Here is a 26411-nt window from a genome sequence, read left to right as displayed (position 1 = left end):
AATTTAAAACTAATGAGGTTGGACATTAATATTTCATACTACGTCAGGGGCATTAAACAAATTATTTTAAATTTTAACAAACCACAAAATATGAAACAATCTACAATAACAATAACATTAATATCAACAAATACTTATGATTAGTCAAACCGGTCTTAATCTATTGATTAAAAGTGGAATAAATACTACAAAAAAAATTCGTTTTATTAAATAAAAACAACAATACAATGCAGTTCCACCATGAATTGACAGTTAGTTGGCAGAACAAAATAAAAGAAATTATGAAAATTGAATTAATGATTCATATTTAATCTAATAAAATTGGAGACCGCATAGTATACGATCATCTCTTCCCGATAAGAAAACTCGTGGCGAACTGTGCCACGGTGAAATATTTTTCGTACAATTTACATATCACTATCTACTCTTACACTATCGGTGTAGTTATAACTTAGTTTTAAATGTTTTCAGTCATCGCTGTTACCATTCCACGTTGGACAGGTATATCCACTAGCAATTAATAAAGTGTCACCTTAATAAACAAAACACAATTCCCGGCCGGGTAATCGTCAGTTTATAAAACCGTTTAAGCGGGCTTATTGCATCTCCCGAGGAAACGCGCTAATAAAGTTAACCCGACGCCAAGAAAGTGGAGTCCATTTGCGAAAATTATACTTTTAGCCTCGAGGAAAAGACGCTAGGGGAAGTTATCACTTGTGCGAAGGGCTTTTCGCACATCGGAACCCTGACCCACTTCTTGATGGGAAAATTCGGACCGCTTTCCCATTTTCATCGGGAACATGATTTGCATTCTTACTACGCTGAATAAAACTCTCATTTAAATTGAGGCTGTTGTGCAATAGTGGTGTGCCCGTATCCAATTGTGCGAGCCGGTTATTAAAATTTGCAATCACTCAGTTGAAAAATGCACTCTCGCATTTATACTTACGGTCAGTGGCGGCTCGTCCATATGAACTGCAGAACTGCAGCACCCCCAAGCAAATTGAGAAACGTAATATTATAATATACATAAATTTCTGTATATTATATGAAAATATAAATATTATTTAAGCTTGTTAAGCTTGCTCACGCACCGATACATCCAAGACTAATAACCGCGATGAAAGTGGTGCATCGCGTGATTTGATGCAGAACCATTTTCGATAGAATAATGCTTGAATTGGCTAAGGGGGCGCGGGGAGCAGAGCTCGCTGCTCAGAGATTAGTTTGGTACTGCCGCTTAGACAGTAATGCTAATACGGAAATACTATTTTCGTGTTGCGAACGTTGTCGAGACAGCGACTCTGACCTAATAGCGACGCGCGGCGTGAGTCGCGACAGATGTCGAGCAACTAAAAGGTGATAGACCTTCTTTCAAGAAAAAAAGACAGAAGAATCAATTTTATAATGAAATGAAAACACTTATAATATTTAATTTTAATAATTTTGATGTTAATAGTAAAATATCATCCAAATAATTATATATTTTTATTTTTAATCAACCGCAGAACCCCCAGATATAATATCCAATAGCCGCCATTGCTTACGGTACAAGTCTGTTTATTGGAAGCCAGGCAGGGACAACATCAATTTTCATAGCCTATTTCAGCAAAATTCATGAATTCAATAAAAATAACCTAACCTAACCTAACCTAACAAACGATCCAGTTTATCGGTTATTTTCAAAATTTGTTTGCCCCTAGCTTCCTTTAAATAGACAAGAACCATACTTACTTCACCCTCTCATGCTTCAGTGTATTGGGTCAGAGAGCAAGTACGAGGTCGCGCTACTTCCCTTGGTTCATAGCCAAATCTTGCGCATCCCGCCATACGAGACATGCAGCGCGTAGAACGCTTTCGTATCGCCGCAGCAGGGTGAGGAAGGGCCGGCCACGGTGATGGCTTTGGAACTCTTGAGAATATACCACAACGTCTTGCATTCATAACTATCATATCGCACACTAAGATCTATAGCAGGGGGGGGCAAACTTTTTGGATGGAGGGCCAAATTCAAGAATTCAAAATGAGCGGCGGGCCGCAAGTAAAATACCATTTTTAGATATACACTATTTATTATCACGAAAAATAAACATTAAAAAAAAATAATGAGAAGAATTAAACTGTTGTACATTTTTTAACATTTTTTTTTAAATTCAGGTGTTAATTTTGTAGTTGATATTCTCAAAACTGCTTGTAAATGGGCATCAGAGATATTTGATCGTAAAATTTTTTTATTGAGGTTCATGATCGAAATAATGTTTGTTCATATATATAGGTTGAGCCAAAAATAACGAACATTTTTCTTTCATAATCTTTAAGTTGAATTAAGGGCATTGTAAAATTTGGAGATTTCTTCACGACGATGCAATTCTCTTAAATCAGTGTCACACTGCAGATCAATAATGCCACGTTGTAGATCTGTCGGTACACTATCAATATCTATTGAAAATGGATCGCGTACTATTGCTAAACTTGTCTCAATTTTTCGGAAGTCACCAAATCTTTGTGAAAAATCATCATTCAGAGCTTTAATAATTTTACCATATTCTTCAAATTTATATTCTGGTACTTATATTCAGCAACTTCAAAGTTGGAAAGTGGTCCACGTTGTTATTCGATAATTGTCGAAGGAATAACTTGAGTTTTAATTGAAATCCATTCAAACTTCTTACCATATCATGGGCATATATTTTTTTTCCTTGCAACGCGGAGTTAAAAGTATTTAAATGTGTTACGATGTTCAACGTAGAAAATAGTGGTTACATAGACGCAAGGAAGACGTACTGAGATAATACATTATTTACAAAACAACATATTCTTCAAATTTTAATGTATTGTCAATATTTAAAAAAAAAAATATATAAAAAAGTTATTCGTAATCAAAAGTACAATTAATGATGGTGGGCCGCAAAAAATACCCGGCGGGCCACAGTTTCCCCCCCCCCTCCCCTGATCTATAGGGTCGTAACTGCAAATAACATGATCTTGAGTAATTTGAGTTTGAATGTTAGATAATTAACTACAATTTAATTAATTGCAGTAGACTGCTGAAAATAGTACCATGTTAGAATGTTTTGTGTACATTATCTTACTGTAGTTAAATATATATCATTTAAATATATTTTTTTAAACATATATTGTGGATTTTTGCAGTTGCGGCCATACAGTTTGAAAACTAACGCACAAGCTTCCAACAAACTTGCAGATACGGCTTCATAGTTTTAATAGAAAAAAAAACAAAATGCACCCTTTTCATATAAAATTTTATTAAACTAGTGTTTTATATAAAAATTGTTTTATTATAGAAATAATATAAAACATATAGAAATAAAAATAACTTAATCATCAGTAGGATACGAAATATATTTTATTTCAATGTCGGACAATTAAAAAAGTATATGTGCGTATGTACTTACTCGATCAGAATGCAAATCATCTGCAAATACGGCGGTCTAGCACAATAAATATTGTACCAAAGATGAAATATTTTTAAGGCAAAAGGGCCTCATGTAAGATAATGCCATTATAGCTCTAAATTAAAATTTTAAATATAAGATAACCATTATGTGTAGGAGGCCATTGCTTCCAAGTAGCAGTAAATGCCATATAGTATTAAAAATATTTTTTTTCTATCGAACTGCATTCATAAGTCATTTTTGGGTTTTTTACAGTTACGACCCTATAGATCTCAGTGTGCGATATTAATCGTAGCCATCATCTGGTGTTTGTGCTCACAAAGTACAGAACTGACCTATGTACAATAATTGGTAATATCAATTGATTAGGATAATATTAACTGTATACAGATAACCAAATCGCTTTAGGTTTTGATATACCTATTCCACTTTTATGATAGTTGTACCCCGCAAACTTATTATAATCGCATTCTATCAAATTATTGTAATGTAAAGAGTTAAAAGATAAAATATAGGGATGGAAATAATAAGAGTTCCACCCCCTGTAGTCTTTTAAATTTGGTAGGCATATATTTTATTAAAAAAATATATTAAACGGATTAATAGGTACGTGGTTATATCGGGGACACCCTTGCCGCAATATTATGGTTAAATAAAAAAACATAAAATGTACACAGTGGAGTAACAGAAAATAAACCCTTCTCGCTGGAAGTTATTTTTCTTTGCCATCAGATTCGGGACTTTTCGGTAGGTATATTTATTTATTCATCAATACAAACGACATTATCTGTGAATGGGGATTCACAGTGATTTGTATTTGTGCGCCGAAATTTATTCCAAATTCAATTCAAATACTTCAAATCTTTTCGGTTTATTAAAATATAGTAATTTGATTTTTATTGATAATTCATTTTATTATTGATGAAAAACGGTTAAATAAATTTGATATATGTCTATTCGATTGATTCGGGTTAATTTATATGATAATAATATGAACAATATAATAAGATTTTCTATCTTTGAAGTTATAACATTATAATAATTTTGTATATGAATATCCATAAACAATCCTTTATGTAAAAAGTATTTAAAGATTATTTCAGCGACTTGATGTCTATAGACTTTCGACAAATTGTTCTTTTTAGCAATTTTATGCTTATGAAACGACGTATTGGCTCTACTGTGCCTAGAACATATGTACGTAAACACCGCCATCTTTAGGTCAATAAAGCCTGAGCATAACTTTTTGCACAAGCAACGAGTGGTCCACTGCCATACTATTTATTGATAACGTACTTGCAAGCAGAGTTTACTATTCTATAATGACTGAAGAGTATAATAATAAGTTATTAGTTATTGTCGTTTAGAATCAACTGTCACATTGACAGACGTCCTAGTGTATTATGATATTATTATACACAGAAGAAGTTTACTTACTTTGATCGTCACTTCCAATTATTAATAACACTGTAACACATAACCACTAAATAAGATGAACTCCAAGGTCTCCAAGATACGTTTAAATAATCTGAAAGAAATCTGAAACTAAGAATAGTCCGACAAGTGAACATGACAGGCGCGTTAGTATGAGTACTCTATAGACAATGACAGGCAACGACAGGTCATCCATAGGCAACGAGAAGGGCGAAAAGTAGGACCAGTCGTGTAATGTATCGGCTTTCTTCTTCAGTGGGCAATGGCTTAAATTATTGTCTATAAAATCGTATAAATGACACACTATCAGGCAGTGGCGAAGGGTGGAGATAGGCTGTTAAGATTCGCCATTAATAGTGCGGACTAAACTTATTACTTCATACCAAACCATATAACTCGCGTTCTGGTTTGAAGAATTTTTTACATAACCTACGTAGGTACGTATTTCTCGGTATTTTACGTGATTATTTATCTTAAAAATAATGGCCATTGTATTGTTTTAGCTGTCTAAATAAAATTGATGAGGACATATCTTTCTATAGATATCGATAGTTAATATTATCTGCTTTCATGCAACAGACAATAGATGTATGAAATATCAAAGCGAAGTCTAATTGAATTAAACTCTATCTATATATTTAAGTATGCATGGCTTGATTTGGCAATATCTCCATATGGAATATCGCAGAAGAAGTGTGAAGTTATCTTCAAATGAACTTGCATTGCAAAGTCACATGTAGCTAACTTCATCAGTAGATCAGAGGTCCTTTATTGCGTCAACTTCATAAATTTAGGAACTATCCTTAATTCAATTCAATTCATTTTATTTATTTTTACATATTGTGGACATTAGGTACTAATTATAAGTTTAGTCTTACGACATGACATAAAACGTTATTATAAAGAAGAAAGAAAAACAAAAGTAATAAAAGGGATAAAAATGAAAATATAAAAAAGAACATAATATAAACATACAAAAGCAGTGAAAATACAATTAAATATACATATATATATATATATATATATTAGTTCAAATAAGTACACCAAGGTTGCTAAGGAGACCCTATTTTAAGAATTTATAAAATCACGTCCACCTAAACTCACCTCACGCAAGTGGAATATATTAACACCCGAAGCAATTTGGTTGAAAAAAGTTATCGTCCTCTCAATTGGCATTACCAGTGGCAGGTTGGTTCTGCACCTTGGGTAAATAAACAACTGATGCTCTCTATTTCTAAGATAGTTATCAGGGACACACTGGTCAACACTGCCCAGAACGGCAGAGTTTTCATTTATGCCTCGAAAAAATACGTAGCTAAATAAAGATCTCTTCTAAATTGCAGACTGCAGTATGTAAGCATACCTAAGAGAAAGTCAGTTGAATAAAGCCACGGATAGTATCCATACAATCTCATGTAAAGGAGTCTCAAGAATTGAACATCTTTGGGTACGTCCACAAAATGTCTCTAAACGCCGACGAATATATAGTACATTTGAGAGACAGTGTCTTAAGATATATTAAACGTATTTGAGTTTTTTTTTTGTCTGCGGCGTTTCTATGAAATATATTTTCGTTAAAATATTTAATGAGCAGACAGCGTTCAGACTTCAGTGGCGTGCCGCAAGAATTAATAACGCTTAAAAAATACGCTATGGTAATGTCTGTTTAGTTTTAGAATTTTGTTTCAAGAGAAAATCTAATTATTTACTTATTAATAATTTATTATTCGTTATTTCTCACGTTACGACTCCTAATAATATTTATATTATTAAATTATTCTAGTTTAAGCCAGGTACACACGTAACTGCATGCTTGAACGGTATACTTTTGCAATATTTTTTTCAGTTTTATTACAATATAAGCGACATGTACTCGTGCATGCATGCTTGCGTGTAATATGTAGGTAGCAGAGATTTCAAGGGTTCGAACAAGTTGTATGTACAGTTTGTTGCGTTTTTTTGACAACAGTGTCAACAAATATAAAATATAATATTATATTTGTGCAAACAAAGGCGCAAGTATACTGCTTAAGTACTTATACAGTTAAATATTTAGCCGACTTTATACAAAAATATTCGAATAAAATATTAATAACAAAACATTATTATTTATTAACTATACGATAAGGCTTGTTTTCATAGTATAATATAATATGTGGTCTTTTAAATAATAGGCATATAAGTTAAATGTTAACGTATTAACAACGAACATAATGATAAGTCAGAATCAGTATTGTCTTTCTGCTTTCCTAATATTATATTATTTCTAAAAGAACAACTTTTCACCTTATATTAAATTTATAGACTTATGTACTTTATTATTTTTCTCTTTCTCTCCCCTTACCTCTTGCGTACACATAGGTACCCTTTTTATTGCTAACGTTACGACTCATTTTCACGTGCATGAATACTGTTGACAGTACGTATTATCGCGGCCATAGCAAGAAAATGCACGTACCATCGTGCAAGTTGCAAGATTGCATGCATAGATCAAAAAAGTTTAGCAGCTTCTGAATTTTCACGCAATAGTTGGAACTTTCATGGCGGATGCGCATGCGCAGTATAACGAGAATAATACGAATGCATCACGAAAAACATTTTCGATATTTACCAATTTTCACAACCAGCTGTCATTCAAGAACTAGGCAAAATTGTTTATTTCGCATTCGCTGCTGAATAGATAATGAGATTTTAATTGCCCCCTTTAAAATGCACGTTAATTACATCGATCGGCCGCCTGGTCATTACGCGCCGTGTGCATCTTCCGCGTCCAAAGTATTAACAGAATAGGAGTGAGGACCTGATCGACGGATCCCCTTCTAGAAGAGAAGTGGCGATATGACAGCGAGTCGCAGTCAAAGCCTCGGTAAAATCACAAAAAAATGACAACATCGTGTCTCTCTTACGCGTGAAGAATGAGATTGGCTAGACAGTCAGCACTTTTAGGTGTATATCAGTTATTATCGCGATAGTTTAAGATACACATTAGGTATTAGTGCCAGTAAATCCATGCACTTGTACACGCGCTAATATCTTATTATGATATTCATTTTCCACCGATGAGAGGGTAAGATAAGAGCTCTTACACATAGGTGTTTTTTAGAAGCGCCACAAACACCGAGCTTCCATTTGCTATTAAGATATGATGAGTACATACATCTCATTTGTGCCGGCGTTTGTGACGCTTCTAAAAACACCATTGTATTTAGGATACGTAACTAAAAATGTGTTTTCGATTAATAAATAAAAAAAAAAATAAATTTCTAATAGTAATAATCTTTTTTTTTCTTGACCATGTCCGATCCTAATAAGATCATATGGGCCTCCACAGTGTGGAGGTTTGTAATAACAGATTTTGTGTTTACGAGAAATGGATATCAGCCACTTGCTCAACATAATATTAGGTCCATACTCTGACTCATACACAAATTTAAAAAATGTGTAAGTACTTGTCAGACCCAATGAACCTGAGACCCACGACTCCATTAGTGTAATTTATAGATAACGAATATTTTTTGATTTTATTGTTAAGTTTTAACATTTTTTTTTAATTATGTGTAGCGAAGTCGTGCTTTGAGGTCATTTTAAATATACTAAAATCTCGTGTCTATAATTTTTCACGTATGCTATTGATTGTATCATAGTTCACCGTTAGTTTTTGTTTTAGAAATTGATGGCCGTGTAGTATTGAGATCAAAATCATGTCTAAATAAAACTTTTAAAAATACGTAATAAAAACCAGCAGAATACAAGGGTAATACAAGACAAAATAGGAAGGTAAATATATTTATATAAAATTCAGAATGATTCATAAGTAGATTAGTAAGTAGGTTCTTATAAGTATCACGTACCTATAGAATATAAAAATAAATAATGTTCTCATTGAAACCAATGGTGCCAATGGTAAATAGCCAATTGTTTCCCGTACAAGAACTCATGGTTAGGGATTCCAATCCCGATATATTTTCGATACCTATGAATCCTGGGATTGATAAACATAATCCCGAAACTTTCTCGATTGATTTTTTCTATCAATTTTTTGGAAAATAAAATAAAAACGAAAATATAACAGAAACAATATTTTTAATAACAAATAACTACATTAGAAATAAACTGAGTATGAATGAAATTTGATTTATACCCATGTGTAAGTGGCCGATTCATTTTATTTTTTCACATAAATTAATAAAAATGAGAAAGATTGGAAAAAAACAATGCTTCGCACTATTAACAAAGTAATTCCACCATGATCTCATACGTTTTACGGCAGTTTCATATTTGGCTGACTAATTAGATTTATGAAGCGGAAAGGCCATAAATACGCCATGATTTGCTTTACTATTTTAAATCTCGCTAACCCATTCATTAAGTCTTTACTATCAGAAACAGCAATCTCATATTAAATTCACATTATTATTTATATTAAAATATTATTTACTCCATTAAAACTATTGTATTTCCAAGATTGAACGTATACAATATTAACAATGAAAGTCTTAAACAGTATAAATTATACTAGATTTATTTTTGACCGATTTTATCAATGTTATTTGTAATACATACGTACTATTTACATGTAACCGTAAAACGAAAATAATTATATTTGTGTTGTTATTAGAATTATAAATTTAGATTGCACATTTTTATAAACCGATAATATTTTTATGTCGATCTCACTACATAATAATAATATGAGGTACGCTTGTATGGTTTTTTTCCGCCGAGCGTAGTTTTTTTTCTTTTGAAAGCTTTTATTTTAAAAAGGGCTTGTCTTATGGACGCCTTTGTCGGGTTGTCGTCAAAAGGAGACACAAATAATAATAAGAGGTCTCATAAAAACAAAGATATAAAGTTCAAATGGGAAAAGCGCCTCCCCCCCCCCCCCCCGTTAACATCATATTCAATTATTTGAGCTTAACTTTGTTTTGCGATTTTTCCAAGACATAAAACAAAGTCGAATTTTGCTATGTTAAGTAAATTGAATTTGACGGATACCTATGGACCTGTGTATTTATATGTAGGTAAATACTGCGAATTGAATAAAATATTGAATTAAAGATAACGTTACCTAATTCAATTATTTTTTTTATAAACAAGATTTAAGAGAAAAATATCGTATATAGATAGTGTATTTTTAAGTTGAATGTAGAAAAATGAATTTAGGTTCAGATTATAGAAAATTAAAAAAGTAAGGTTATAAGATTGTTTATTTAAAAAAATCGATGTGTGTACTTGTGTACGCGCGTTAGAAGTTATACTTCTTTGGCGTAACAAAATAAAAACAAAACTTATGATAAACTAGATTCTTCGACTAGCTCGTAATTATCTTGTTAAATTACACACTCAATAAAGAGGACCGCTTATTGGAACGCCGTTGGTTTATTTCTATACACTTTAACTTATATTATTAAATTATATAATTATTTATCGTTGTTTTTCTTTTTAAAGTAACAACTGCCACTATGACGTTTAATAGTTTGTGTACGTAAGGAATCGCAAATGACCGACAATAATAAATTCGCTGCCTAGCAACGGAACAATTCTAAACTATACACTGTATAATCGTCACGATTGCAGTATCATTCTGTGGCGTAATGGTTGTGCGTTCGGCTGATGATGAAAAATCGTTGGTTCGAATCCAATCGAGTGTGATTTTATGTGTGAAAAAATAAATTATGTGTTACACATCACACGCCAAAAATACACTCTGATCTGATTTTCCAAACGCGCCTAAAGAAATATAACTTCAAAAAATACATCTCAGGTTTAATAAACCGGTGAAGCTGTGGTATTAATGAGCTTTTATTTACTGACCTACAAATAAATGATAATCCATAATCAAACTATAGTTTATTGTTTAGTTTTGTTTGTCTGGTATTTTATAATATTAATATGGTGCTTGTTTGTATTGTGTTGTTTTGTTTCTAAATATTTAGAGTGGTTTTGTTTTTTATATTATTATGCAGTGAAATAGGTATAACATATCGCCAGTTCTATTGCAAAATGAAATGTTACACGTGAAAGGAGAAATATATTAATTCGATATTGTAAAGTTATATAAAAATTACGCTAAATCAAGATCAAAAATTTTAAATACGCCATGTTGTTTCCATTTATATAATTTAACAGATCTACCGATTATAATTAAAATGTTAGATATTTCACCTTGCAATGGAACCGACGATACAATTACTGAAGTAAAAATGTTTCCATAACCTTTTTTTAGGCTTGTAGAATTAATTTATATCCTATTTAAACCTTAACAGACTTATATACATATATGTAGAATTGTATTTAAAAAATGAGTCAGGTAGACTAATTTAAATATCATAATTACAAAATTAAAAACCTTTCCAGTAAAATAACATGTTAATTAAATTTTCTTTTGAAGTACTTACTTACATAATTATTTTGAAACACGTCGCTCTATACGGACCTTTTTATGCCATTAACCTTCCCCGATCTGTGATGATAAGTCACGTTACATTGGTTTTTAAATATTTTATAATTCATTTAATTTCCACATCATTTAAATATTTTAGTTATTTCTATAATCATCGACACAGAAAAAAGCAACTAATGATAAAGTTATATTTCTGTATGTAACTACGGTTAGTCCAAATTTGGTAAAATATATAGCACTAACTTGACAACACAAAAATCCGTTACGATTACAAATAACCGTAAAAGTATCAATCATTATACCTAGTAACTTACCTGTTTGTGTTTAATAACAAATGAAAATGTAAAAAATCTTTTAATGTAAACAGACATCCGTTTTGGGCAATAAAAAAATAAAAAAATACGTATTTTATAACGAAATAAAGAACTACATTAATTAAATCTTTTCACAACAAAAGTACCAGTCTTTTACAGCGTGAATTATCATTAATAATATATTATCTCTTCTAAGTTTTACAATATGAACTTATTATAGTTAACGTCTCGCAAACATATTTATAGATCTATATTAATATATATTGCCTCAACCGGCATTCATATTATTATTATATTTATATAGGCATTTATATTAGTGAAACGTTCAAGGGAAAATAATACATAACATTATCCGGCTATATACGGCCAGTTCCTGTGCGTGTTTATATAATTAGATTACTACCAACATGACGTACAGTAGAACCTCAACTATCTGCACAAATTGAAAATAAAAATACTCCGGATACTGATAAATTTAGATAGTGGAAACAATAATATTAAATTAAATGTACTACCGGAATAGCACTTTCAGAAATCGCACATATTCATCTCCACTGCAACACACCGACTTTATCGGTGTGATTTCATTCACTAAACACATGTAATTTACAAAATTTTGAATCGGTGCATGTGTAGGAGCTGCTTTTTTATTCGTTTCGGCTAGCCGCGTGACGTCACTGTCGAGACTTGCAACATTGCACCCGGGTTCTATGTATGACCATATCCCAGTCGAGACGATTTTCGATGTGCGACCGGGCGTACATGAACAACGCATTTCTAGTTGAGACGTTTTTACGTACACGCTCGGGAAGAGAATGTATTACAATATTATGTATTTATTCGTTTAAGGGCTAAATATTTGTTGTTTGATTTCGCTAAAGATATTGCTTATTTGTCGATTTTGTTGGATTGATATTTTGCGTGTATAATGTTTTATACACGCCGCGCCGCGCGGCTTAAGCGTTGGACTATCACGCCGTGGGTCCCAGGTTCGAATCCTCGGTCTGGCAAGTACACATATTGTTTTTCAATTTGTGTGTGTCAGGGTATGGGCCTTATAGGTTGAGCAAGTGGCTGACATCCATTTCTCGTAAAAAACAAAATTTGTCAATACAAACCTCTACTCTGTGGAGGCCCATATGATCCTATTAGGATCGGACATGGTAGAAAGAAGAAGAATGTTTTATTGCTAATAATTATAATTTTATTATACACATGAAAAAATGTCTATAGAAATAGTTTCGCTTTGACACCTTTGCCAATCGTTACCGATAGCTTTAGGTTAGTATAATCAACCGTTGTTGTTGACTTTAGAATACTTTGAAGGTCATCGTATTATCAAACACCCACTTTATATTATCTTATTTAAAGTTTCTTTGAATGTTTCAAACTGGGAGGATTTTATTATTCTATTCTTCGGTTTCTTAAAAATTAAAACGACGCTGCAGCTGAATCATAAAAGTTCCAATACAAATTAATCCAAAACTCTAAATCTTTTAGTTTTCCTGGAAGTAGTGATTGTAAGCATATGTTACTTTTCCGTTCACACACAGAATTGGCACCCGACACTAAGTGCTAATACTTTGATACAAACCTACCCTAGTTAGCCGTCGTAGCGGCAGAAAGCAGCCTTATGTATAGAATAGACCCGCTGATCAATTTAATCTACATACCTCAGAAGCTATACAGAATTCTTGATTTTTTTTTTAGAGCTAAGTATCTATTTTTATCGAATGAGACATTGGATAATAGGCATGCGAGAGCATCCCCTTGTGTGAGGCCATTTATAGTATTGCAACTTTCTCATTTCTGATTTTGAGACTACATATTATTGTATATTATTAATATTGTTGTATTTTTTACGCAGATGAAATAGCGACCCTAGCGACGATAGCTGAAAGTAAACAGCCCGAGAAGAGAACGGAAGAAGAGAAAGTGGCGCTGCTGGGCAAGCCGAAGGCTGGTGACGTCATGAGGGCGCAGCTCCGGGTTAAAGAGAGCAAAGAATTTAAGGTAAATAACAATTTTAATCACAATCTTATTATCTTTTGTTTTCTTTTTGAATCGCTGTCGGTAATTCTTCACATCAATCAAGAATAATTTGACTAGCAATGCATCTGTACTGTTTTAGACCTTATACTGCCCTTGTGGTTTAATTAAGGTTGAGGCGAATGTATGGGTGAATTATTATGTGCTAAAATACAGGGTGGGGCGGGGAACTTTCTTTTTTAAAAACGGTATGGTGAAGTTAGTGGGGGGTCACAGAATGGAGAGGAAGGGCTCAATGTGAGGCTCTGGATTTAAGGTTTGTAGTGTAATGATGTAACCCGACAAACATCACGTGAGCTGCTGGTTGACACTTTACCAAACGACGTATTTGTGTTCTTCTCTGACGAGGGACATTTTCACCTTAGTGGCCTTGTTAACAAACAGAATATGCGGTAATGGAGTGAAACAAATCCCAGGGTACTTTATGAGAGACCTCTTCATTTGTGTCACGGTATGGTGTGCAATTTCAAGAGTAGGGATCATCGGCCCTTATTTTTTTCAAGAAAACGGTTGTGCTGTAACCGTGAATTTAGACCGTTATTTGACAATGATCCAGAAGTTTTTTTTGCTTGGTCTCAAAGAAATGGAACTGGACAATGTGTGGTTTCAGCAAGGGCCACAGCCAGAATAGCCAGGGTTTCAATGGATTTTTTAGAACAAGCCTTACCCGGACGGCTGATCTCCCTGACGGTGTAAAATCAAATGTTAAATGGTGTGTGACAGGTTAAAAATAAGAATTTAAAAAATTGAAACCTGTAGTCTTTTGTTTCATTTTCAAAAAAGGAAGTTCCCACGTCCCATCCTGTATAATCATATCGACTGGTGGTTGAGGGCCTCCCTAGCTCCTTCCACACTTCTCGGTCATTACTTCTTTACTGCCACGTTCATCCACCGAACTTTATTAGTGTGTATATCCAGCGAGTTATAGGATATTCCTGTTGTCATTTAGTGCCCCTTGGATATCACCGTATGATGGCATTTGTCCAATAGTGTTCTACTCGCCGCGTGACATGCCAGTCCATTGCCATTTCATCTGCTTAGCGAACTCTATCACATCACGTATTGTTTGTCTCCAGTCTGTCTTCTACGATACCAGTGCTGACATATTCTTGTGAAACATGGACCCCTAATCTAAAAATATAATACCATAATCGACATATCAGTTAACTTACTAAATTACCTATTTTATTTATTGGTGTCATTTTAAGTAAAACCCAATGTATGATCTCATTTATAATTTAATTATCTTTAATTTCATCTGTTTTTTATTATTCTGCAATAATTATAAAGCATTTTAGTGAATGTTCCGTCATAATAATCAGTATATTGGACATGACCGCCCCAAAAATAATTTTGCGTAACTCTATCGAGACTACGTGTGTTTATGGCATGGTGTCTACAGCATTTCAAATATTACCCATGTATGTTTACGTTCAGAAGGCAACACACACACAGTAATCCTTAAATATATTAGTTAGAATTTACATAATAATATTTGATACTAAAACTAGTATTTTGACTGTATAGGTATCTCTATCTAATAAAATAGCAATATTATGTCGGCTAAGAGGTTGTAGTTCCATGAAATTCTTTTAAAATCTTAGATTATAGAAAAATATAGATAGAGCTATTGCAAGTGTTTGTCCTTCAAAACATGACGAATTTTTTCACGCACTTGCCTCGCCCCCTTCACGCTTCCTTCGCGACCCTTTCCTAGGTTATTGGAAAATATGTGTGACAGTGTGCGTGTCGCAGTGTTGCCAGATATCGAATATTTATTCCAATGTTATAATTTTACAAGCGATGTTTTTATAAATTATATTCTGGCTTGTTGGCTATGCACTTGGTCAAACATTACTCACTAAAATCGGCTCATGCAGAGGGCTTGTTTAAAATGTATCAAAACTAAGGTTCGGAATCACTGTTAGAGAGTATACAGTAGTCATAGAAAAATAATATTTTTTCACGCTATGTTATGGTGCAGTTGTCGTTAACATTACAGTCAAATATAGACTAATAAGGCAGTCAATGTAAAAAAAAAAACACCGGAAGCGTAGTTAAGTATATTCCCGCGAGATTAATTTGCCGGAAGTGGCGAAAGCTCTAGCTAATTTACTGTAAGGCCCCCAACAGCCAACCCATTTATCTTTTAATCATTTGCGTCACTTATACGATGATATGATTTTAAAATAATCCACTGTCTAGAAACAGCCAGTTTTATAAATCAAACACTGTCAACCTTTTTCAAATTTGACTTATCGGAAATAAGACATCGACTATTGCTTCAGGCCTACACGTATAACCGTCATCACAGTTGTATAATATATAATATTATTATACATTCTAACACAGGATAATTCAGAGCAAAATATTATGAAATATAAATACATAAATAATAAGTAAATTTCTTATCGGTGTTAATCAGGTGTGTACAGGTAAGGTTGTCATATCGAAAGAAAAAATTTTGATACCTGTGGGTCTATTCTATATACAAGGCGGCTATCGACAATAGTTTATCATATTTATGTATTGAGGTATTATAATTGTTACAATAATTTGGATAAATTATGCTTGTTTAACCCAGCCGTTACTGTAATGTTACTTTATGTGACGTTGCCCCTTTGGTTGCAAATATTTCAGTTAATATGCACTTTGTCATATTCATATTTTAACTATTCCTATAATCGTCAATATTACATGTAATTAAAATGTTATTATTTTCAAAATCGATGTCATTATCCAGTAAATACATAGGTATAATTGATACATAGCCGTCAAATTTTAGTAGTTCTTGTGACCGGACTACGATTGTATGGAAATACTCGTATGATTGATTATACAGTATCTTTTTGATAGTTTCATCGATCATAGATAAAATAAATGGCAAATGATGACGAAAAAACCTTATTGGAATTGTGTATATCGCCAAAATAGGCATTTACCTCTTACCTACTGCAATGTTGTAAACTTCGTACGGTAACTGATGGTGACATCACCGGAACGGACGGATTTTTTTATGATCGTAAGGGAGAGGTTAATAACATCTTAAAAAGCATGAAAATAATAATTACATTTTTTTGGTAGCACTGACAGAATATAATATTATTATCTAAAATATAGTGGTAGCTTCGAAAATTTTGTGGTAACTGATGAAGAAGTGTTCTATGTATTAGGTTTCCATTTTTAACTCCATTAATTTCCAATACGTTACCATTGTTCCTAGAATGGACGATTTTACACCTCTTGAGTGCAGTATTTTTTATTGTTCATAAGTACTAATGATCTATTATTAGGTTTTGAAGATTTATTATAATATGCTTATCAGGTGTATTATTATTAATAAGATAGGAGATTTTTTACTAAAAGTTCAACTATTCATAATTCGTTTGTTATTTTTTATTGTGCACCTTGACTTTATAGGTAGGTAATGATGTTTTTACTTACTTTATTGTATTGATTGGTTATATAACGATGCTATAACATTGACACCTCGTATCTGCATTCAATATTTTTGATAGGAGGGGGTAGTTAAAATGTTATACAAAAACTATTAAATTATATTGAATAAAAATAAAAATGCCGTTATATTAAAAATAATTAAATTATTTTTGCAGTAAGCGTAATTTGTTTTTTAATAGTTTTTGTATAACATTTTAACTACCCCCTATCAAAAATATTGTATGTCAGATACGAGGTGTCAATGCTAGACCATCGATAAGTTAGCGTTACTAGTATTCGTGGTCAGTGTTTATTTGCCTTTTGGTGAGTGTACAAGATGCCGAAAGGCGAAACCCGGGTCGCCAAAGACGACTCAAATGGAATAGTACAAAACTTTAATTCATTAGAATTTAAATTCAAATTCCATCAAGTACCATCGGTCGACAGTATTAATATTTTGTTTATATATTTAATAAATAATAATATAATATAGGTATATTAGTGTATAGGTTTATTACCTTTTTGGCCGAATAATGTCCTACATATAAAGTAATATTTTTGGAAATTATTATTTAATATATTTGAGAATATTCTTCTTTAGTATCGTGTGTATCTTATTGTGTGTAAATTTCAGCCCGCACAGGTGGACGATAAGGAAATTTTCTACGGATAATATTAAGATACCGTGCTTCTAAAAGAAACATGTCATGTGGCAACCTTTTCACGGGTGAAATATTGGTTTACAGGTCTCGCAGGAGGTAACTCTCATTGAAAAAATATACAATCATTAATCAGGAATGTGCCTCACTCAGACTATAAGGAAACCGTAGGAACTTTTATATGCTTGTATATATTTTTATAAATATATTTATAAAACATGAGCCGATATATTTGGGAATACGACATGTCCAATACCTCGTGTCTGGAAATGTGTACGTATGCAGTTGACTGTGTCACAGTTAGCCGTAAGATATTGTAGCTATCGGAAACCGATGACCGTATTATTTTGGTATTATACTATGGCATCCTTCTTCTTCTTCTTCTTCCACGGCGTTACATTCTGGGGTGATATTTGGCCTCCTCCACAACCGCTCTCCACCCACTCCGGTCTTTCGCCACACTTCTCCAGTTACCGAGTCTTCATATATGAAGCCAGTCCTCTTTTACGGCGTCAGCCCACCTCCTTCTTGGTCGGCCTCTGGGTCTTTTCCGTTGTGGTAGCCACTTTGTCATGATCCTTGGCGCTCTAACTTCAGGCATTCTCTCCACATGTCCCGCCCATCGTAGTCTTTGGGTCCCATTTTCCAACGTGGGTCCAAAGATTTTTCGGAGTATTTTGCGCTCGAAAACAGCTAATTTATTTTCCTCGGTTTGAGTTAAGCACCAAGTCTCACAGCCATAAGTGACTACTGGCCTTATAATTATTTTATATATTAGAAGTTTACTTATTTGGCCTAGAATTTTCGACCCCACCAGTCGCTTGCAGGCATGCCAGCATTTATTTCCGGAGATAAGGCGGATTTTTATCTCCTCTGCTGTCTTATTTTGGGTATTTAGGCTGGATCCGAGATACGTGAACTTGTCCACCCCCCTTCATATGCATGCTGTCCTATGTCTTTATTCTGCAGCGGTACCTGATCACATGTGCATACCATATTATACTTAGTTTTTGAGTGGTTTATTTGCAGCCCAGCATTTTCCGCTTTTATTTTCATAGTACCACCATGGTCGATCAATCATCGACTATGGCATACTTATATATTTTAAATAATTAGGCTTGACTTGTCTTTTATAAAATATTAATAAACACAAAGAAATATGTATTATAATATTCCATTGTAGTAGTAATAACAATCATCCGGAGATTGCAGATGGCTCTCGACAATATGTCTGAGAGGTATTCTGCAGTTTTTTCGACATATTGTTCGGTGCGGACCGGACAATCTAGAGAAACTTGTGGTTTTACTACCATCACTTTAGCGGTCGATAGTCGCCTTGTGTATAGAATAGACCCGCAGAATTAGTAAATGATTAAAAAATAATGTATTCTGCACGTTTGTTTATATATATTAAAATAGTAATAATCACTCAAACCTACCCCTCCATTAAATTTCAATAATATAGTGAAATACTTTTCATCATTATTTACGAATTCTTTTAATACTTGTATGATATTATGAAGTCAACATTACGTGGCATTCTTATGTATGTATTAATTTCTCTGTTTTAAAGCTCCGGAATTTAAATAGCGTGAGAGAATGTTTCCAGTTATTAAAACATTTCTACGAACTAAAAGGTAATTATTTCAATCTAACAAACACGATAAAACGTGTAATGACGTTATAGAGTAGATATATTATAAGCTTTGTATACAATGCAATCAGAGGCGGATTTAACCAATCGGCGCAGCACCAAATGCTCCTATCCCAGTGTTTCCCAAACTTTCGACATATGTGTACCCCTTCTATAATTATCGTAACACTGAGTACCCCTCGTTAAAAAAAGGCATATACTTTAATAACAATCAAAACATATTTATTTTTTCATACATAAACAAAATAATAATAAACGAAAAATAAAATTCATTCATAATTAAATATAAATAAAAGCATACATTATATATAATCAATGAGAAGGATGAAATTGTTTATATTGAGACGACAGATCATCATAATTTGGTTCCCTGGCTGTTAATTTTAATCTGAGATGCGGTTCCATATCCAAAAGCCTAAGGGCCCACATGCCTAACGAAGGTCAAAATGGAGATTTTATGGTATTTTCAAAGCATTAGCCTGAACATTCCTTAAACGTTGTAGATAATCTATTTATATAATTTGAAGCCTTATTATACTTTATATTTATTTTAAACATTTGATGACTGCATAAAGTATTTTTATTACATAAAATAGTATTCTTTTACACATCTCGATCTAATGTTTTAGAATATAGTCATATTTCAGTACATCCATGTACAGTGGTGTTAAGATTTTTTGGATTTATTAATTTTTAAACCCATTTAGAAAACTATTAGCGAAATTTATGTTGACATTATTATAGTGAAATATTTACGATAAAAAAATATATTTATAATCTCTGTGATCCCAAATTTGCCAAAAATTAAGCATTTTATTATTCAAAAAATGGGCAAGATTACCATATTTGAAGATAATTCTAAAGATACTAATTATAAGCTATATCTTTGACCATTCAAATGTAATTAATAAAACATCCTACGAATAATGATTATTTTATAATAATTATTGACCTAAGAATAAGGTAGTATTTTTTTGAAATAGACCATTTCTATTGGCATTTCCCAGTAGTTAGGCTACAACATAAGACTTTAGCCATAAATTGACAAACTATAACTGAAGTAGGGAGTAAGAGCGGAATGCAGAAACATTTGTCATTACTAAAATTTCCTTAGCAGAAAACACTATGCAGAAACAATGTCCTTAGTTAAGATCATTTCTATTGAAAATAATACCATATATAAAAACTCTCTTTCCTATAGTTTAGGTAAATTATTTTATAATTGTTAAACGATGACAAAAATATGACAACTGCATTTTATAAATGCATTAACTATAAATACATATTAATATTTAATTATAATACTCTTATGTTTCCGTTGTAAGTCATTATACGTGATTCCACAGGCACCGCAAGATATTTTTTTAACATGGTAGCACTAGCGTCAATTGTCATTCTTCACCTGGCAGTTTGTATTTCTGCGGGCTGGCGTATAAAAGTAAAATAATATTCTCCAAGTACATGCCAAACGAATTAACACTATCAATATCCATATTGAGATACATTGTTAAATAAATTTGAGTGTATGGACTGTTTTATAGACATGCGAATTTATCTTGACAGCAGCTGTCAGTGGTAAATGGTAATACAGAAGGGGGCGTGTTCATAACAAAAGTAGTTTATGGTTAAGGATTCCTTAACTCTATACTCAGGATTGTCTATAGTTAAGTCATGCTTTTCGGCGACTTATCCTTACGATCGAAATCTTAGATTGTGCATTCCGCTCTAATATCATGTTAACGCGCGTGTTTGAACATGTACCGAAACGGAAAAAAATCGGCACGCCAGCTTATAGAAGACAGACTCTACATATCATCCGAAATACGATCCTCTTTATGGGAAAAATACTCCAAACTCTTTTACAATATGTATATTTTTTAGATTAAAAATTGAATTAGTTATAATTTATGAAATTCAAGTATTTGTTTGAACTCTAAGTGTTCTCTATTTCCATGAAAAATATTTTTTATTCCAGAACAGTCAAATGTCAAAAAATGTTCGAAATATGATTAATCGAAATTTCAGAGGAAATTCGTTTAATAGCTGGTTTGTTAAACTAAACTGATTATTCATTTATCACAATATTTTTCTGCTTTTCTCGCCGTCATTTTTTTTTCGAAAATAAAGCTTTACACAATAACGAAGCTTTCGCTCACTCTTTGAAAAATTACCGCTCGGTGATAAATGTATTTTTTTTAGTTAATATTAACAAACAAGTTAATTTTTTTAGAAATGTGTTTGTGAAGAGACATTAAAAATACATAATCAAGAGATTCTGTGTTTTTAATTTGTCTTTCAAAAACAATGGTCAACTTAAAAACACTTTTACAAATTTAATTATATCCTACGAGACAACATGTTTTCCATCAATTACTGGTATAAAAACATTATATAAAATGAAACATTAAAAAAAAGAAATACAAAACATTAATTTTGATCAATATTCCATTAAAACTTTTTGATGGAGTTTTATTATTAATTATTATACATAATATTACTTTATTGTGTTATAAACTAATAACAAATTGTATATATATTTTTTAGTTTAATCTCTATGAATATATTTTCATGTTATTTTTCAACGGAAATCTTCCAGATCGTAAATACTAATTTCAAAGTAAATACGTGAGAACACCCTAATATAAATTGATTTATATTTCTTGTTAGAAAGAATGCTCCATGATATGATGATCTATAATGATCGAATTCATTTACTCGAATGATCTTTATAATTATATGTAGGGGGTGGATAATAGCAGGTGATGTAGGTTGATTAAAACTGCGGTAGCGTAGTATAGTTTATTGTCTAGATAATTATTGTTGGAGTAAAGATAACAGTACAGAGTAATCTGGATGAGCTACGCTCAGACCGAGCCACGTTCCGGTAAAGATGACTGCCAAACTATTGTTAATTGTAATACTAAGAGCGAATGACGGAGTGACGGTGGTGGAGTTACTGAGATCGAGTGACTATTAACAAGTGACAATTGAGGATTGATTGTTTGTATTATCTTCCTTAGCTATATATACAATTAAATATGCAATACATTATAAGAGTCATTATTTATCTAGGTTGCAATATAATAAATCATAATAGTCATTGCTGAGCTAGGTTATGATTGAGAAATCTGCTGACAACTGCCCATCGCAACTTCGATTTGTTTTGATAATAAAACATGTATCACAATAGTGTATCACACCTGTAATGCTACACTGACATGGCTACAAATATATATTAAACCATCATAATATTATATTATATTCAAAAACGAAAATGGATGATACAGTCCGCGAATGTTGGAATTTCACCAAATTTAAGTAAATTGCAAAGTCCAATGCACTGTTTGTGTATTATTGATTATCTAATGTTAAGTGAATACTGCCGCCCTATCGCCGCATATTTCTAATAAAACGAAATATGGTTTATTTAGGTACTAATTTTTTATGACTGCTATTTTTTATACAATGCAATCTGTCATTTTTATTGTGAATATTTTTTCTCTCTTCAAAATAAAACAATAGCGTGCCATAGGTTCGCCACCACTGTTATATTACCTATCTTAAGTATCAAGGATACTCGGCCTTCTTCTTATTTTTCGACCTTTACCTACGGCACGTCGTATCTTATTAATTATTGTAATATATCAAAGTGTTTTATCAAAATACACGATTAATAATTTATAATGGATTATTAATTTTCTTTAACATTATGGTCAATAGCGAGTAAATAATGAGTTTATGAATCTATCCTTGGAGTCAATAAATTGATGTACTTAGTTTCAAAAGCCCCTAAAACGATTTTAGGTAGTTCTGAGAAAAACGATTTTCGGTAGTTGAGAAAAATGAGAAAAAATCTGTGAACTTTATGTATTTATTTTTTAATTCGTTACATTCGTTACAGTCCATTTTAGAGGTATTTGAAAAGCACACTCAACCATTTTAACGGGCGTTGAAATTTACCCTAATTTTTAATCATACGTATTGACGGTTTTTGCGTTTTTTTAAGTTCAATCTTTGGCCATCATATAGGTAACAAAAATATCCATCCAAATACATATCTAACTCAAAAATGTTCAAGAACCGTTTTAGGGGCTTTTGAAAGACGGTGAATATTTCCCTATTAAACTAAGGCAGTGTTTCTCATCTGGGGCCAGTGATCGGGTTATCAACCGCTCCCTCGTAATAATCTTGATAATTGTCGCTTCGTTTGTCGCTGACAATATTGCAACTATCTTCTTTTTAAATTGATGTTTGCCACTTATGTCCATACTCCAAACACAAATTAAAAAACAATATATTGTGCAGATCCAGGAATCGAACCTGGAACCCACGATATTATAACCTGGCACATAGGGTCGGCAACTATATACGCATTCAAGCAAGGATCACATTAAATAAAATACATCTGAATTTGTTTTGTTTTAAAAAACGAACATATAAGTACCTACACAAGTATGTAGTTGAAAACAAAATAGGTGTATTACATTTTTTTTAAATATTTAATTTTGGTATTCGGTATAATTATTTTCTTGTAAACATATAGTTAGATACCTACATATTATTATATTACACGCAGAATTACATCGAGAGTAAAACAAAATAAGTGAGAAACTGTGTAAAATTAAACGATTTAAATATGTATATAATTTAAACCAAAAAATTTAAAACATTATAAAACAAAAAATATATAAATATATAAATAAATATATAAAATATAAACTAATATTTATAAAATTATTAATGTAATAAGTTTGTCCAAGTATGTGTATAAAATATCTCCTCCAGTACCCTGGGTACCTCAAGAGTACCTAAAACAGCGACTGCATTACCTCTTTAGATTTATATACTCATTCGCTGTCCCAGGTACTCACTTGAACGGTACTTACCTGTTTTATCAGTTAAGTGACGACTGACCTCAGCCACCGTCTTCAAAACAGAGAATCCCTAGGGTCCGTATGTCCCGAAATTCAGGGGACTAATCACAGAACAGATGATAAATAGAATTCCGATGGGCAATATCCAATACACTACATTTTGATGCAGGGTTTTGAATGTGTGAATGTCCTACGAAAATGAAACACGCATTATGCACGTGCAATAGTGTGTGTAATACACCAATATTAAATGAGCCTCAATACATAAACCGAGAGCAGTTGTCAGTATTCGACGTACTATGACGTATTCTTGCAGTGGCGAAGGGTGACTTTTGGAAAGAGGTAGGCTGTGGAGTAACCAAGCTTATCAGATATATTTACGGGAAATAAGAAGATAACCCTATATTACTACTGATGAATAGGTACACTAAATCGATGAAATTTCAAAATCTCAATTAGTTTGATATACTTAATTAGTTTATAAATAAGCAATTCGATTGAATTATATATTTTCCTAAACATTTATAAACGTAACATACGCTCAAATATATTATCTATCATCTTTGAAAATATCCGTTGTTGTGTATAATATTATGTTCCATAACAATTTATAATTTAACCCGTAAAGCTAGATATTTTAAAATACTTCTATATTTAAACGCATACAAACCACATCTTAAATTCCCATGGAATATTTCATAACATAGTTGAATCCATGCGGCAGTAGTTATGGTTATAAACCTTACTAATTTATAAAATAAAGCTACGTACTTCTGAATTTTGACGATAGATGACGTATCAATTATCTTGAATTTTTCAGTGTATTTTTTTTTTAAATTTAAATTATTTGCTTGAAAATCTATTTTTCTTAGTAGGTAGGCTTTAAATAATCGCCTACTATGGAGCCTTCGCCACTGTATTCTTGACACGTGTTTAAGTTTATCCAGATTATTCCTTACACGAGATCGGTTACCTGCTACTCCTTACCCGTTAGGGATTTCAGTTCCCAATATTTCTGAGTTTCCTCGGACAGATATAATATTACTTATAAAAAAATTATTTAGTAATTTTAAAAACGAATCAATTTTTAAGAGAGGACACTGAAAAACAATAAAATCAAAAAGGGGCAACATGTCTAAAAAGTTTGAAAAATATTGATCTAAGAAGGTACGAGTATCTAAAATTATAAAGATTGGTATTTATTTTTTATAATCAAAGCATTTAAACCTGAATAATGAAAAGCTTTCGCAATAGTATTTTGGTGAGTTCGACAACTAAAAATCTACTTATTCATAACAGTCAATCTATTGAATATCATAGAATTAGTACCTACAACTCGCGTGACATAACGTTATGCAAATGATAGACGTATTACAGTATGTGTTTTCAGACTAACTATGATGATATCTCTCCAACAGTATTATTAAAAAGAAATCAATCTATGTTATAAAATGAACATGTAATTATTTATACATGTTAAGTGACCAAATTCAGTCTAAGGGCCAAAGCACACTGGAAGCGACGCGCGTGGTTTAGTTGTTTTCTTTTCGCCACTTACACACGCGCCGCTTTCAGTGTGCTTTGTCTCTAATGCTATTAAAAAGAGTACTAATTACTGACAATTCTTTTTTTTAAGGGGGGACATGCTCAGCGTAGGTCAAAATGGAGTTTTTGTTCTATTTTCAAAGCATGATCCTGGATATACCTTAAACGTTGTAAATAATCTATTTATATAATTTTGAAGCCTTATTATCATTTATATATATTTTAAACATTTGATGACTGCATAAAGTATTTTTATTAAATAAAATAGTATTCTTTTAAACCTCTCGCTCTAATGTTGTAGAATATAGTTATATTTCAGTACATAACTGTGCAGTGGTGTTTAGATTTTATACATTTATTAATTTTTAAACGCATTTATAAAACCATTAGTATAATTTATGACGAGATAATTTTAGTAAAATATTTACGATACAAATTATATTGATAATATCTGTGATCCCAAATTCGACAAGAATTAGGCATTTTATAATTCAAAAAATTGGCAAGATCAACACATTTTAAGATAATTCTAAAGATACTTATTATAAGCTATGTCTTTGAACATTCAAGTGTGATAAACATCCTACGAATAATGATTGCTTTATAATAATTATTGACCTAAGAA

The 26411-nt window shown here is 32.1% G+C and overlaps 1 protein-coding gene across 2 annotated transcripts in view; it reads left to right on the top strand.

The window, feature by feature from the left end:
• Nucleotides 1–26411, top strand: part of Calx (sodium/calcium exchanger 3) — a 492034-nt gene that overhangs the window by 401579 nt on the left and 64044 nt on the right. The window contains exon 4 of one of the 2 annotated variants that reach the window (XM_085948135.1): nucleotides 13444–13580. In XM_085948135.1, coding sequence (XP_085804261.1) covers nucleotides 13444–13580 — 137 coding nt within the window. Of the gene's footprint in view, nucleotides 1–13434; nucleotides 13581–26411 lie in introns of both variants that reach the window. The other variant, XM_085948134.1, reaches the window with a different exon arrangement.

Source organism: Rhyacophila brunnea, unplaced genomic scaffold, assembly GCF_057557595.1.
Source record: "Rhyacophila brunnea isolate RB1 unplaced genomic scaffold, BYU_Rbru_1.0 scaffold_20, whole genome shotgun sequence".
NCBI classification, from domain to species: Eukaryota; Metazoa; Arthropoda; class Insecta; order Trichoptera; family Rhyacophilidae; genus Rhyacophila; species Rhyacophila brunnea.
The sequence above is the reverse complement of the archived record's forward strand: the minus strand, read 5'-3'. Positions and strand labels throughout refer to the sequence as shown.